Source organism: Oncorhynchus nerka, linkage group LG25 (genome assembly GCF_034236695.1).
Source record: "Oncorhynchus nerka isolate Pitt River linkage group LG25, Oner_Uvic_2.0, whole genome shotgun sequence".
Lineage (NCBI taxonomy): Eukaryota > Metazoa > Chordata > Actinopteri > Salmoniformes > Salmonidae > Oncorhynchus > Oncorhynchus nerka.
In genome coordinates, this window is record NC_088420.1 from 39463200 (window position 1) to 39479443 (window position 16244).

The following is a 16244-nucleotide window of genomic DNA, read 5'->3' on the forward strand; positions in this document are numbered from 1 at the left end:
GTTGGTTCTGGACTCTCACTGGGATGTGGCAGAATAGGTCACTTGGTAGCAGAGTGGGTGGCCAAGCACTGCTGTTAAGGCCATACATAAGGTCATTGACATTTTTCATGAACTGTAAAGACAGACGAATCATGATTCTACCGTCGGCAGAAGTTACAGCCTCGAGTCTTCTTGGGTATGACGCTACAAGCTTGGCACACCTGTATTTGGGGAGTTTCTCCAATTCTTCTCTGCAGATCCTCTCAGGTTGGATGGGGAGCGTCGCTGCACATCAATTTTCAGGTCTCTCCAGAGATGTTCGAACGGGTTCAAGTCCGGGCTCTGACTGGGCCACTCAAGGACATAAAGAGACTTGTCCTGAAACCACTCCTGCGTTGTCTTGGCTGCGTGCTTAGGGCCGTTGTCCTGTTGGAAGGTGAACCTTCGCCCCAGTCTGAGGTCCTGAGTACTCTGGAGCAGGTTCTCATCAAGGATCTTTTTGTACTTGGCTCTGTTCATCTTTACCTTGATCCTGACTAGTCTCCCAGTCCCTGCCACTGAAAAATATCCCCATAGCATGATTCTGCCACCACGTCTCACTGTAGGGATGGTGCCAGGGATGGTGGCGCTTGGCATTCAGGCCAAAGAGTTCAATCTTGGTTTCATCAGACCAGAGAATCTTGTTTCTCATGGTCAGAGTCTTTAGGTGCCTTTTGGCAAACTCCAAGCAGGCTGGCATGTGCCTTTTACTGAGGAGTGGCTTCTGTTTGGCCACTCTACCATAAAGGCCTGATTGGTGGAGTGCTGCAGAGAGGTTTGTCCTTCTGGAAGGCTCTCCCATCTACACAGAGGAACTCTAGAGCCCTGTCAGCGTGACCATCGGGTTCTTGGTCACTTCCCTGACCAAGGCCCTTCTCCCCCGTTTGCTCAGCTTGGCCAGGTGGCCAGCTCAGTTAGACTATGTTGCCCCTCATCAATCTGGCAGTCAGGCAGATAGAGAAAGCTAGACAGCAAATCATAGGCTATTTAGTCAGCAGGCTGAATAACTTCTGTACTCCTTCTCTTTGTTCCCTTCTTCATCCAAGCTAGAAGATTTCTGAAAAACAAGATACTCAAGAATTTAAAATGGCAGTTGAGAGGTGTAACGTTAGAATGAGTGTTGCGCGGGAGCAGGTTAAGCAAAATGTGTCATTATTTACCTTTATTTAACTAGGCAAGTCAGTTAAGAACAAATTCTTATTTTCAATGACAGCCTAGGAACAGTGGGTTAACTGCCTGTTCAGGGGCAGAACGACAGATTTGTACCTTGTCAGCCCGGGGATTTGAACTTGCAACCTTTCGTTTACTAGTCCAATGCTCTAACGACTAGGCTACCCTACCACCCCATATATACAAAATACAACGACCTCTGATGAATCAAGATCTTACATGAACAAATGCTATGTAAGTGAATGTGCACTTTTCAGTTGGGTGGACTGCAAACTACAGAAAACACTGGCATAGCCTGTAGTAAAAGTAAAAGCATTTATAGCATCAGAGATTCTCTAAATTAGGGACCATTTTTGATACCTACAGGACCACAGAGATGTCAGAAATTTGTGCTTTAAATGACCTTGTCAATTTGATGACTTGGGAGTTGAAATATCACATTTCTTTGATTTTTTTAAAATTGGTATTTCATCACCTACCAAATAAACACCTCAAATGGCCCTGCTCCTGAACATTTTTAATCTGCCCGGATAAGCCGATGTGTACTCGGCCTGAGTACCATTTACCGGAGCTCAGAGTAATATGATTCTACTGGATTTGGGAATAACTCACATGAAGCCACCCGCCCCCGGGTCTCAAACAGAATAGGCCCGAGCCCAGTGTGTTGACTGGGTACAGTTTGCCCAGTGTGCTGAGCTCATGCATACCCTGCTGAAAACTAACACGTATGTTTAGAATTGTAATGGATCTAGTGTCTTATGTGCAATGGGTGCATGGCACACAAACACTATGCACGTTTATATAAATTGGTTTCTACTACTGGAGTAGCATTTAGATACCTGGGCCAGAGTTTAATCAGATTTCAACCAAAATGAGATGACTTCTTCACGACGTCAAAAAGACAGGATTTTAATGGAGAAAAGCTGACAAAAGAGCAACGCTCCCTTGATTTTGATCCTGTCAGTATCGACACGTTCCAACTACGCACTTTGCGATCGCTCTCTCTGCGTGGTATTTTGGGAAGCGCATATTACATATTAGGCAGTTGTAGGAAAGATGCATCATTAAAAAAAATAAACTTGGTAAACCTAAGTTCCATCTCTAAAGGGAAGCCAGGTCCTGACATACACCTGTAGGCCAGGTGTGTCAAACTCATTCCATGGAGGGCTTAGTGTCTGCTGGTGTTTGGTTTCTCCTTTCAATTAAGACCTAGATAACCAGGTAGGGGAGTTTCTTACTAATTAGTGACCTTAAGTTCTCAATCAAGTACAATGGAGGAGCGGAAACCCACAGACATTGGGCCCTCCGTGGAATGAGTTTGAAGACAATCCATGAAGTCAGCTTTGACAAACACACACACACACACCCCCCCAGCAAAAGGTTTCAGGATGAATAATATTGCTCTCAATGAGTGGCGAAAGAAAACAGGCATCACATTTCCATTGTATATTAAACAAAATTATGTTACAGTACATTCCAGCATTATTGGTTTGTAGTTTGTTCAATGCAGTAAAAGTGTTTGATACATGACTTTAGACTCAGAGTTCACTGTGGATATGTACAATCTGAGACGCTGTGAATTGTAAATCTATATTCACTACCAGTGGAGATTGTAGTATATAAATTAATGGTGGGGCAAACACATTTTTTGGTGGCATTTGGTAGGGGCTTTGCCACCAAAGCCCCTACACAACACTAAACAATACATTCATTGCACGATAACGGTGACAAACGGTACCAACAAACTGTCCCAATACCTTACCACTGCTACACCTTGCTATCAGCAGAGCCTTGTCTGGCAGTGAAACAGTTCATGGAGCCTCATTTACTGCCTTTTAAAAACCATAACTGATATGTCTGACTTGCTTAAACAGATGTGGTATCTACTGACAATTGAGATGTACAAACTATGGCATCAAGTGGATAAGAAGCAATCCGTAATTTTGATTAAGACATTAATGACTTGCCTAGTTAAATAAAAGGTTAAATTACAACAAAATTAGCGAGCTAGGACAGTCAATATAACTATTTGTTTAGCACTTTTGAAATGTACAGCGACAGAATTCTGAACATTAGCCGTTCTTACAGTGTTCTCCCTGTACACCAAATCAGAACCGTAGGATAAAAAAAACTGGGCATATAAGCAGACAAGCATTTTGGAGCTGCCTTACTCAAGAAAGCAAAAGAGAGACCATGTTCGTATGCGGTTTTATTAACTCAATGATTAGATTTACTATTTATTGTTTTACATGGTTTACAAACTGATGTGACACGTATCAATGACAAAACAACATGCAAAACAGGCAATCCCCCCTAAAAATGTGGGGCTCAAAACAGGTGGGGCTCAAAACAGGTGGGGCTCAAAACAGGTGGGGCTCAAAACAGGTGGGGCTCAAAACAGGTGGGGCTCAAAACAGTGGGGCTCAAAACAGTGGGGCTCTGCCACACCTACCCTGAATGACAGGTCACCACTGTTCACTATTACTAACATAATCAGACTAAGAGGCCTTCAAGGCCCCAAGATAATATATAAAATACATTGAAATTATAATAGTGTAATATCTCCCATAACCATCTTTACACGAGTCCTCCTCTACTTAAAAACACATTACTCATCCCACTCCTTCCAGGGAAACAATCATTTTGAAAATAAGAAATAAAAATGTTCTCAAAGAGCATCTTGCAAAGTGAATTCACAATCCATGTGTTCACATAGAATACCAATGTATGAGTCATAATCCCCATTACATCCAGCGGTCAAACAAAAAAGTGGTTCCAAACGGTATCTAAATGGTGGAAAACCGATTGGAACCATTTATCTGATTGACCTCTAGATTATATAGGTATTATGACACCACCGTGGGGCTCTATTAAGTATGTAAGTAGGATCCATGAGGTAAAAAAATAAATAAAAAAAACATTTGGTTCAGAACCCCAAAAATCTCAATTTGCCTAGTTTCATCCAAAGTGGTTCATCCATCTGTCCATTGCCTCCTCTTCAACTCACACTTTGTACTTCACCTTTGCTTTCTCTTTCAGTATACAGATGTGCTGCACAGAGCAAAAACACATGGTAACAAGTGTGTGTGCGCACGCGCGTGTGAAAGAATACACCAATGACAGACTTGATTTAACAGATCTTATATTTAGGTCCTTCCCTAACACTCAACAAGCTGAATCTTGGATAGAGAATATGACCAAATATCAGGATCATGTCTAACCCAGACAACTTACACCGAGATCTCTGAAGTACTCGTTGTAGTCCAGGGCATATCCCACCAGGAACCAATCAGGCACCTCAAACCCCATGTCTGGGAAATACAGAGAGACGGAAACACAAAACAGACAGAAATCACTCTACAAATACATGCAAAAAAAGCTATGTGCAACACGTATTAACATACTGATATGAGTCTCTAGTTCCTGGCATGCTGAATATCAAGAAATCCGTGTCATGACTTTATGGGATGTGTTTTAGTGTACATTTCTCCTTTACAGCTATATGCATTAGTATTACATAACAACATACATAAAGTATGTTGGTCTTTTCTCTCTCTGGAGGCTAGATGGCTGACTCCTGTTGTCTGTGACTGGGGTTGACCCTTTAGCTGCCAGGGACATAGAGCAAGTCTAAGGTAAACAGATTTTCCTGCAGCACCATCTTTAAAAGCTTAGCCAAGTCAGACTTAAAAGCATTGCATAATCTCTAACCGTGTGTGTAGCATCATAGTACCAGGTTCAATTACACATTTAAAGTAGATTTTCAGATAAGCATATTAATCTCATGTGGAAAATATAACTACATCATGTGTGGTCATCCTGCCTAAGGCGGAGGCTCTTTCTAGTACATCAGTGGGTACGCACACACACACACACACACACACACACAACCCCCAACAACTGCACCGTGGACATCGATTAAGGCAGCCCCCTGCATCTCTCTGATTCAGAGGGCTTGGGTTAAATGCAGAAGACATTTTGGTTGAATGCATTCACTTGTACAACTGACTAGGTATCCCCTTTCCCCAACACACACACAGCAAAACTCACAGTCTGGTCTGTATCCTGAACTCCTTGGTGTTCTCTTAACTAGAAGGCTGAAATGACAAAGCATACAACCAGAGAAATTAATAGGATATCTAGGCAAACCATGCTCTTAATGGCATGGGATGTTCTCAATGACATGGTCTACACAGCAAAAAAATACAACCCACTCAATGGCCTCTCAATAATATACTGTACTACAGTGCCATTTACAACCTAAACTAGAGTCACATAGTCCCTTCGATAGCAGAGGGTTATCCCGTCCTGCCACACATCAGTTAACAGTGCATAGATGAACTCTTAAGCTGTTCCAGTCACATAACATCTCTAAATCAGTGCTTAAGGGGAAGAGAGAGCATTAGGGTAGACGGAGAGTGCCGTCATTCACAGTGCTGTCTGGATTGGAAAAGTGACTGACATTCTGAGCTGCAACACTTCTGTCTAAATCAGGGAAACACAGTACTTGTAGAGAATGCTCAGTAGGCATGATATGAGAGGAAAGAGTACTGTATACAATGGTTCTCACCTGACCACTTTGACCATCTTTGGATTGCATTCACTCAGCAGTGATAGCAGTGTCTCCATAGTCCTCCCAGTCTCCACAATGTCCTAAACCAATCAGCAGGACAGATACCGTTGGATAAGGGGTTTCAATTCAAGGCGTGCAAAGCAGTCCTACAACAATTCAAGGCGTGCAAAGCAGTCCTACAACAATTCAAGGCGTGCAAAGCAGTCCTACAACAATTCAAGGCAAGCAATAAAATATTTATGTGGACAGCCATAGCGATGATACACCCAAGAGTGAATGTGATTTGTGCCCTGGTCATATTGCTATGGTTGATGTGAGAGCTAGCATGCTCCACATTTATTTACAGCAGTTTTAACATTTAGAGAGATGTAATATTCAGATGAAATGCTAGAAAGACAGAGGGAAATTGTCCTTACCTCAACTATCAAAACATTCTGCAAAGGAAATGAGGAAACAATTCAATACACAAATATACTGTTGATGAATATGTACATAATCAGAACATTTGAATTATTAAAAAGAAAATACGGAGCCTGTAAAAGGGTTACAATTTCACTCCTAAGATGTAAGATATTTGATCAGTGGTTATGGCAAGCAATCAAATCTCACCTTCCCCGTTAGAGTAGAGAGCTCATCCCCTCCAATAACTTTGACACTGTTTGTAGACTGGTCATTCTGGGGACAATACACACCAGTAAAACTACACCTCATCCAGGATGAGGGTGATGGTCTAAATCTGTCACAAGGTGATCTAGTGGGGATCTAAATATACCTCAGAACAGTGTTGGCAAATGGCAGTGTTATCTGCTCATGCATCAATAGCAGAGCCGAGTTGTGCTTTAGCCAACCCGTGTCGTGTGTGTTGGCATGAGAACAGATAACAAAGGAGTTGGCTAAACGCACAAACTGATCTAAGAACAGGCTAGACAACATCATTCTCCAGCAACAATACCCAGAATAAGCATGTAACCCAGCATTTACTGTACATAAAGATTGCCATCGACTGTATTTAACTGATTTGGAAGCTATTGAAGGAGGAAGATAAATGTGGAATGGTTCACTCACGCAATAGCTCTTTAGTCTAATGAAATCCACAGTCAACGGGACAGACTTATCACTGTTCTGATTTAGGGCCTTGATATAATCCAGCAGGTCGGAAAAGAATTTATAACCTCCTTTGAGAACACACAGTGCTACTATATGGTGTCCCCCCATGTCCCGGACTATATCACGAGCCAGACGCTCAGTCCTAGAGAGAGACAGAGGGGACAGAGGGAAAAGGCATGGAGTTAGAGAAGGACAGAGGAAGATACAATAGCACGTGACCTGTCATTTCTGTGAAGGCTCATCAATCTTCAGTTGGTTTGTGATCTAGTCAGTCAAAACAATAATGGTTTGTGGTTAGTCTGACCAGGTGGACACCTGATGAAAAGTTGCTTCCTAGGTCAAACCAAATGTTCTGTTTGGAGTCCTACGGTATTCAGAACACGGTTTAACATGGCATTCTACAACCGGTTAGTCCGATTGCCCAGGTCTCATTCGTAATGTCTGCAATGCAAATTGATGGTGGCTGTTACATCACTGCTGGCCTGAATGCCTTACAGTGATTTGTCTAACAAATATGTTGGTGAGCTGTTTCACACAATATACCTTTGCAACCATGGGTCAAAACATTTTTTAAACAATGAAGGCACAGAATGGGGGGGGGGGGTTCTTTCTTTGAAATTCAGTTTGTTAGTGTCCCAACTTGATTTACTAGTTGTTTTTATTTTAGATAAACAATATAAAAATGAAATAAATGTTTAAGTTTTAGTGTTAGTGTTGGGGACGGAAAGTAGCCTCCTATGTGTGGGAGGCTAGGAGCCATTTATGTGTTGTAGGTTGTAATTCTGTTAGCTAGTGACAACAGAGAAGAAAAAGGCGAAGCGAGAGGGTCGACGCCAACCCTAAATCTGTCTGCGTGAAAATTAGCATTAACTAGTAGAAGTGGGGAATTGATGTATGGAGGTCAATGAGAGTGTCGAGTTTGGCCAACAAAAAAATTGTATTAGTAATTTGCTACGTTATGCTTATTTGATGATCGAATAGAAGTTTCGTAATGGTTAGGTTTTTACGAATGCACTGATAAGGGGACACACGTGGCATTTCCGCAACTTTCAAAATTAGACTATTGGAGTTGTGCCTGTTGTTTACACGAGTATCTGCCCCCTCATCGGCTAGAATGATCCCACCTGATCTTTCCTCCTCCCGCCTGCATTCCATCTTTGTGGACCTGTATTGCAATTGTTAGAGCAGTCACTCGACTAGCTTGTCAATATAATAGATCATCTTTGGTGATAGCTAGTAAGTCTCGAAAATCCCAGACTTCGAGAAACAGCACTTGGTCTGGGGAAGATGTCGGATTCTCTTGGACATTTCGGAAAAAAAAATGTTCCCGGGGAGGGGCCTCAGACAAATCTCTCAACAAATAGGAGTTTCTGTAGCCTGTAGCCAGACATAACCTGGCTTGGAGGTAGATGATGCAAACTAGCCACTTGCTAAATGCACTCATTAAAATAACCTCTGCATTCTCCATCTCGCTAGCTAGTTATTACTTTGTGTCCGGCGGGGTTGTTTATGCAACAAGCAGATAAGGTGGTGACGTCACCGGATGTGACAGGCTTCTCTGTTCCGACTCCTCCGCTCTATCCCAACTGACGCAGGTACTTGTACAGACTTGTTTGATGGAACATTGTGGAAGGCAACCCATCTGTCTAGCGAGACCAGATGGCTAGTGATGCACAAGCTAAAAAACTAGCTAGGCCTATTTGAAACGTCGCCATCTCTTGTCGCCATCTCCAGATTCAGAAGTTTCAAAACCCTATTAGAGGAAAGAAATCTTGAAAATCCCATTTGATTTTTGCCTAAAGATTAGAAGAGAAAAAACTAAAACTGAACACAATTTGTTTTTTTATTTTAGCTCCTTTTAGAGTCAAAGTTGTAGTATAGTTTTTCAAACAGATTGAAATTAAATTATTAGGCAGTTTACTAAATAGTTATCATGATTAGCTTTTGTTTCATTTTTTTGTTTACTAGAATAACCTTGGCGCAGCATTGTGCCCTGGGATTTGATGATGATGCTACAGTACAGTAGCCTACCCAGGTTCCAAGAGTGCCAGTCCAGTGGTGATGGTTTGACTTACCTGTCCATGATCAGTCCATGAGGGATGATGACCCTGTCTAAATCCTCCTCATAGTGTTTGGGGACACAGAAGAGGTCCAACTCATACCCCTTCTCATCATCTGGTATCTGACGGAGCAAAGCGATAAAACATTTAGGAAAACGTGACCTTGGGTTCTATCTGTGCAAAGCATAGTTCTGAGATATTGAGATACATCCCAGATGCCGGAACTGGTTTGTAGTGAATTCTTCTTTCATAAAGGCCTCGCCTTAAAAGGTACCTAAATTGCAGAGTATCGAAATCCTGAGACATTTGTAAATCAATTTTTTTAGCAGGGTGCAATCACAGATATAACCTTATAGTTCTGAAATGTCAATCAGGGTTTAGTAATATGGTTCTGACACTTCTGGATTAGACATTCAGTAAAGAAAACTGGCTTTTTGAATAGATAAAAATGTCAGAATAACTATTTGACCAAGATAGTCAGAACACATTTAGTGATTAGCTCACTAAAGAACTCTAAAGCCAAAGATGTGTTTGGGATGGACTCTACCTTTCTTAAAAACTACAAAGAGTCACTCATTGGCCCCATTACTAAGGTCACCAATACATCTATTGGTCTCGGTGTGTTTCCAAGGGTATGGAAGTCGGCCATAATAACGGCCATCTTTAAATCAGGCGACCCTGCTGACGTGAGTAACTACAGGCCCATTAGTATACTACCTGTGGTGTCAAAGGTTGTTGAAAAGTGTGTAGCAGAACAACTCATTGCCCACCTCAACAACAGCCCCTTCACATTACACTCCATGCAGTTTGGCTTCAGAGCGAAACACTCCACAGAAACGGCCAACTGCTTTCTTCTGGAAAATGTGAAGTCCAAGATGGACAAAGGGGGTGCTGTTGGGGCTGTGTTTCTGGACCTAAGGAAGGCTTTTGATACTGTTAACCATGAGATTCTCATCACAAAATTGTCCAAGTTCAACTTTTCCCCTGATGCCTTGAGATGGATGAAATCATACCTTGAAGGCAGAACTCAGTGTGTCAGAGTGAGCAATGAGCTGTCGCCCACTCGTAGCTATGATGTGGGCGTGCCCCAAGGGTCAATACTGGGGCCCCTCCTGTTCAGCCTGTACATTAATGATCTGCCTTCTGTCTGTACTGGGTCTGAAGTTCAAATGTATGCAGATGATACAGTGATATATGTGCATGCAAAGAGCAAACAACAAGCTGCACAAGAACTCACTACTGTAATGGCCCAGGTTACAAAGTGGCTCAGTGACTCGTGTTTGCATCTCAATGTGAAAAAAACTGTTTGCATGTTCTTCACAAAGAGGGCAACAGATGCTACTGAGCCAGATGTCTATGTGTCAGGGGAGAAGCTCCAGGTGGTATCCGATTTTAAGTACCTTGGCATCATACTTGATTCCAACCTCTCTTTTAAAAAGCATGTGAAAAAGGTCATTCAAATAACCACATTCAACCTAGCTAATTTCCGATTTATACGAAATTGTTTGACTACAGAGGCAGCAAAACTGTACTTCAAATCTATGATACTCCCCCACTTAACATACTGCTTGACTAGTTGGGCCCAAGCTTGCTGTACAACATTAAAACCTATTCAGTCTGTCTACAAACAGGCTCTCAAAGTGCTTGATAGGAAGCCCAATAGCCATCATCATTGTCACATCCTTAGAAAGCATGAGCTCTTGAGTTGGGAAAATCTTGTGCAATACACCGACGCATGTCTTGTATTCAAGATCCTTAATGGCCTGGCTCCCCCTCCACTCAGTATTTTTGTTAAACAGAAAACCCAGACATATGGCAGCAGATCCACAAGGTCTGCCATGAGAGGTGACTATAGTTCCCCTAAGGAAAAGCACCTTCAGTAAATCTGCATTCTCTGTGAGAGCTTCCCATGTCTGGAATACACTGCCATCAGACACACATAACTGCACCACATATCACACTTTCACAAAATGCTTGAAGACATGGCTAAAGGTCAATCAGATTTGTGAACATGGTCCCTAGCTGTGTGTTGCTGCTCTCCATGTTGTCTGTAGCTTGTGAGGTGTGGAAACACTGTTGCTTTTATGAATTTTGTCTTGCTGCTTTTTGTTCTATGTTGCTCTGTCTGTATGCTATGTCTTGCTTGTCCTATGTTGCTATGTCTTGCTTGTTCTATGTTGCTATTGTCTATATTGCAATTGTTTTTAATAACCTGCCCAGGGACTGCGGTTGAAAATTAGCCGGCTGGCTAAAACCGGCACTTTTACTGAAACGTTGATTAATGTGCACTGTCCCTGTAAAAATAAATAAATAAATAAACTAAACATCAAATACATTAACAAATATATTAGAATCATCCGACGAATTACTATCAACACTGAACGATGTGGCAACATATACTTTAAGATTTCTGACATTGTTGTGGTTTGTTTGGGTGCCATTATTGCTGGCTAGACAAGTCTACAACACATGTCAAATTCATGTTGCATGGCCCGGTCATTTTAAACCTTTCCATTCGTCCAAAGAGAAGTCTCCACCCACCTGAGGTACCCGGCCAAGAAAAACAAACGCCATTCTTAGAGAGACATGGCAAAGACATTTTCTGATTGGTCCGACTATTTGTTCAGGCTTGTAATTGGATTGCAGCTAGAACCTTAAACAGCCCATTTGAAATGGGTTTATGCAGAACTTCCTAGTTTTCAATTTGTTTCACTTAAAATAACATTTTTAAAAAATCATATCAAATACATATGAAGAACCATCTAAAGATAAATTATTCGACACTGAAGCACATACGCACACACACGTCATCCTTACAACATTTAAGCTTGCTTTCAACCACCTGTTTCTGGGTGAGCGAGATAGAGGGTGCGATCCGCTTTCAGGACTTCATACTAGGCCTGACAGGCTGCGTGAATTGTGAAATTGTGTCAATTGACAAGGTAGCTAACAAATGTCAGATATGTATTCACACCGGTCCGGTCCCGCAATCCTGATGTTATGAAACCACACTGACACATAAATCAGAAACGTCCATTCTGCAGAATATCAAACGAGGAATCTGTCTGACTGACATTGCAAATAGAACATAGGGTACACTTTACCTGGTGATAGGTGGCCATGTTACCGCTCGTGCTGGTTCACGCCTCACTAGGGTGATATTTGAGGAGCCATGCCTGGATACATAGTGAAGAAAGAATATTATTTCGTGTAATGGGTGGTGCGTCTGTCGTATGTGCCCTGTCAGCCGACTACCTACTTTACCGTGGGCGAGGACATGCGATGCTCTCCCTCCCCCAGGATTTTAAACCATCACGTCACAATCCATTTGACCATAGCCAGCCTTTTACCGTCCAATAATCTGATTTACCGGACGCAACCTGCGTTTAATGCACTGGCTGCTGCAAATTGTAGAATACCGCCGTATTCATTGCTGGTACGAATTAGTCGAATTGGCTGAAAATAATTGTAGCCTAGTGCATTTTTTTGTCATAAACCACCGTCCGTTATATCGTATGTTACAATATAAATGAACACATCCAAATCTATGCCTATAGCTGCACCATGAAGGATTATCATACATTTGGGAGGCTTGCTGTCAGTGACATGCTGCGCAATGATGATCTGTATACAGCTTCCATTACTATTTAGTTCATTGTCTGAAAGCTTGTCCTCAATTAACCCAGTATAGGTTCTATCAACAGTTCATCTACAATTAATCCTAATGGGAAAATAAACTTCAAACCACTCTTTTTTTTTGTACAGTTGAAGTCGGAAGTTTACATACACCTTAGCCAATTACATTTAAACTCAGTTTTTCACAATTCACAAAACATTTAATCCTAGTAAAATGTCCCTGTTTCTGGTCAGTTAGGATCAACACTATTTTAAGAACGTGAAATGTCAGAATAATAGTAGAGAGAATGATTTATTTCTTTTCACTTGGTATAGCCTTTGTTTTGTTAGATAGATTCATAATAGGCAGTCCATCACCAGCCTTGAATGTATGGCCGTGTTAGAATCAAAACCATAATGTATATGGGTAAACGTTGACTGACAAATAATAGTTATTTATGATGCAAGGTTGCCTGCACTGTCAGCTGCAATGTAAAACAAGTGTCTTCCACACAAATGCCTGGCAAGACTGCAGGGGAGACAGCTTATCATCACAATTCTCCTCCCTGTGTTTCTATGACATTACATATTATACAGTACAAAACACATCCAAGGGACAAAAAAAATACATTTGCCAATTGGAAACATAAAATTATTTAATAGGACCCCACTTTAATGAGTGATACAGAAATGTAATGTTCCTTTTCACCATACGAAAGATAAGAGCTCCCAGGCAATTGTGTGTCTCTGTATGTATGTACATACGAGACACACCATCAGGGTCGCATTCAGGAGGGGGGAATTTATTGAACGTTACCGATAGAAATAACAGAATAGAGAGGATGTGATTGCTCACATCAGAGAGGCATGTCGGTTCTACAATATGCATTTCTATCTGAGCGTTCCTTAACGTTGTGCCCTACTGAACGCAGCCCAGACAGTGCAGAACAATCATTCTCATTGTAGAGAACATCCAATACACATAACCATCCTCTCACCCTCAGCACTATAGTTAATATGCCAGTTATGACAAAGTCTCAAATGACACCATACAGAGCACTACTTTTAGCTAGACCTTATACACAGATATGTAGCTCAGGCCAAAAGTGGTGCACTATCCAGGGGAATATGGTGGTTTATAAGACACACCAAAATAGTGTGCACTTATTTTTTCTTCTTCTCATCTTTCTTGGATGAGGAGTCACCCTTCTCCTTCTCTTTCTCATCCTTCTTCTCCTTGTCCTCTTTCTTCTCCTTCTTGCCCTCTTCTTTCTCCTGTCCCTCCTTCCGCTCTGCGTCACGGTTGGAGATCTTGTTGTTGATGAGGTTGTGGAGAGCCACCACTGAGCGGATAAGGGAAGCCAGGTAAACCACCAGCATCTGGTCATTGGTCTTTAGGTAGAAGGCCTTAGTGAACTCCTGCAGGGAGAAGTGGCAGGATTAGGGCATTGTGAATTATGATTAACCAGGGGATTTGATCAGCACAACATGGAATCTGGTGGAAAATGCCAGGCTACCTGTTCAATGTAATGAAGTAGTAGGTCCTACAAACCTGAATGTATTTTAATTGAGAATGAAAATGTATCAATGTGCACTCTTTCCCCAGAAAATAAGAATGAATGGTAATCGATTACCATGCCTGCCCCTATCCCCCTTGCTCCCACACACACTCCAGCCTACCCCCACACCCCATCATACCAGTAGGTTGACGTCGGGAAGCAGGTTGAAGACGTCCTGTAAATGGTAAACGATTTGGTGGTTGATGGGAAGCTTGTCTGCAGCCACTCTCTCCAGGTAAGACCTGATGTCCAGCAGCTTGGAGTTGAGTCCCTTCAGGCCATGTACCTGGTTGGTGATCCGCTGAGACAGAGTACCCACTGTTGTGTCCTTGATGTCTCTGTGGACACGAGAATATATCAAAGGAGAATAGAAAAGGGTGTCGAATTCAGTGTGGCGTTAAACTGGAAGTCAGAAGACTCCCTGAAATGCTTTATTGTACGTGTGAGTAAAAGAGAAAGACAGATGGGTATGTGGAATGTGTGTGGTCCAGTTAAAAGATCATGCGTACCTGAGCAAGTGCTCCACGCCCACCTCCTCTGCTTCCTCTGCTCCGATCTCACTGGTCACATGTTCAAACGTCTTGGAGGTCGGAGTGCCGTCCTGGAAAAGTAAAGTAACAAGAACTTGTGTGATCACTTGTATGCCTAGTCCAAAAATCAGCCCAGCGACCTCGGGGTTGGCTGGTCCAGGGTTTGACTGATTTTGTCATTTAGGCTCATACAAGTCTATGCTCCACTTACATCATGTATTTCCTCCACAGAAAAGTAGGCTTCTGTTGGCAGGCCCAGGTCCTTAGGCTTTACATCAATTATCACTAATACCTGAGAGGGAGAAAGTCCCATACAAAAACAGTCATTGTTAAATTCTCGGCTGCATTATCAATACAATTTAATAATTTCAACAGGAGATGGAACATATGTCTTAATGGTATTTATTCATGTGGAATATTTACAGGGTTGAAAGCACTTACGGAATTGGTGCAGTATTGCTTGATGAGTTCATTGATGGCAATGTCATTCTTATGTAGTTTAGGACCTGTGTGATACCAACCCACTATCCTCTCTCTGGCTGGAAAGAAGAGAAGGGAAAGGTTTGAGAATCTTATAGGATGCCTGTAGAAGTCGATGAGACTGAATTTACATAGTTAAAAATGTACCAATGTATAGTGTGTTCTCACCATTGACTTTCTTGAACATGCTGTACATATTCTCCAAGTAATCATGATCCAGGAACCACACTGAATCATCCTTGTCATCCTCATCAAATGGCACTGGAGAAAATCCAATCAATATTGCCTCCAACTACAGACTTGTGTAGCTAAACATTTTGTCATCATAATTACACTGCTGTCACAAATGTTATAAACTAGCCACATGACATAACAGGTTATTTTGGTGACGTTACGAGATTAAAGGAAAAGAACTCACCTGCAAAGCTGTTGGACACATCAAGGACTTTCTTATGCCAAGAGCCGAGGAGAACACCCACTACTCGCTTCTGGTTTCCTACTTTACCTATTCTGTAAAAACAACATAACATTTACACAATCAATACCATAGGATGTCTTGGAGGAAATCAAACATTTCCTCTAAGACTAAAGTCAAAATAATTACTTTTACCCCGGCACTAGCTAAGTTACCTACCCTGATACATAGTGACGTTGTGCTCTACGAAACTGACAATGTTTTTTCAATTATTCCATTATTTAGAAATCAGTTGTTACTTGCTAATACTAACAGGTAGTGAGTGGCCTGTAAATACAATTGACTAGCCAGAATGAACTAGTTAGCTATGCTACTGTCATGGCTAACAAATACACAGCTTCATATGAGTTTCTGACTCAGCAGGGTTAGCTGGCCAGCTAGCCTAGCTAGGCCTGGCTGCAACATCATCTAGTACAAAAAGTGGCAAGTTAGTAAAGAGGTAACGAATTGATAGGATTGGAAACATATTATTAAATTACATACCTATTAAAATGATCCACCACGCTGAGCAACACCAGTGGATGGACAACCACATTTTCTACCGCTAAGTCCGGCATTTTTATGTGAAGTGTTTGAGGATGCAACCAAATTCTGTGATGCTAGCTGTCTAGCTAGGTAGCTACTTCCTGTCGAATGCCTAGCTACTTCCGTTTCTAC

General features: G+C 41.9%; 2 protein-coding genes and 1 long non-coding RNA gene across 5 annotated transcripts; 1 reads left to right on the top strand and 2 right to left on the bottom strand.

Annotated features, from left to right (window-relative positions):
• Window positions 1-3400: 3400 nt before the first annotated feature.
• Window positions 3401-3628, top strand: LOC135564536 (uncharacterized). The gene is made up of 2 exons (XR_010461121.1): window positions 3401-3509; window positions 3574-3628. It is a non-coding gene; the product is annotated as an uncharacterized LOC135564536 (long non-coding RNA).
• On the bottom strand, window positions 3574-12294 carry LOC115109491 (hypoxanthine-guanine phosphoribosyltransferase-like). Of its 3 annotated transcripts, none has more exons than XM_029634434.2 (10): window positions 12193-12294; window positions 12033-12104; window positions 8944-9050; window positions 6827-7010; window positions 6371-6436; window positions 6178-6195; window positions 5759-5841; window positions 5239-5285; window positions 4423-4499; window positions 3574-4239 (listed from the first exon to the last, which is right to left on the bottom strand). In XM_029634434.2, the coding sequence occupies exons 2-10, from the start codon at window positions 12048-12050 to the stop codon at window positions 4192-4194; spliced, it is 648 nt and encodes a 215-aa protein (XP_029490294.1). In that variant the 5' UTR covers window positions 12051-12104; window positions 12193-12294; the 3' UTR covers window positions 3574-4191. The 3 variants fall into 3 exon arrangements, with proteins under 3 accessions (XP_029490294.1, XP_029490293.1, XP_029490295.1); XM_029634433.2 differs by having other exon boundaries at window positions 12188-12289; XM_029634435.2 differs by lacking the exons at window positions 6371-6436; window positions 12193-12294 and having other exon boundaries at window positions 12033-12181.
• A 543-nt stretch (window positions 12295-12837) lies between these two features.
• Window positions 12838-16218, bottom strand: LOC115109492 (26S proteasome non-ATPase regulatory subunit 7-like). The gene is made up of 8 exons (XM_029634436.2): window positions 16071-16218; window positions 15531-15622; window positions 15281-15373; window positions 15074-15171; window positions 14844-14924; window positions 14612-14703; window positions 14242-14440; window positions 12838-13962 (listed from the first exon to the last, which is right to left on the bottom strand). Exons 1-8 carry the CDS (start codon window positions 16142-16144, stop codon window positions 13708-13710), a joined length of 984 nt encoding a protein of 327 aa, XP_029490296.1. The 5' UTR covers window positions 16145-16218; the 3' UTR covers window positions 12838-13707.
• Window positions 16219-16244: the final 26 nt, after the last annotated feature.

Bases quoted from the DNA above. Each gene is read 5' to 3' on its own strand.
- LOC115109491 (XM_029634434.2), bottom strand. The intron at 5,286-5,758 runs GTGAGAACCATT...TTGTCATTTCAG, and splicing joins AAGATGGTCAAAGTGGTCAG to CCTTCTAGTTAAGAGAACAC. The intron at 4,240-4,422 runs GTAAGTTGTCTG...TGCTCTGTGCAG, and splicing joins AGTACTTCAGAGATCTCGGT to CACATCTGTATACTGAAAGA.
- LOC115109492 (XM_029634436.2), bottom strand. From the start codon at position 16,144: ATGCCGGACTTAGCGGTAGAAAATGTGGTTGTCCATCCACTGGTGTTG. The intron at 15,623-16,070 runs GTATGTAATTTA...TTGTTTTTACAG, and splicing joins GTGGTGGATCATTTTAATAG to AATAGGTAAAGTAGGAAACC. The intron at 15,172-15,280 runs GTGAGAACACAC...TCTTCTTTCCAG, and splicing joins CATGTTCAAGAAAGTCAATG to CCAGAGAGAGGATAGTGGGT.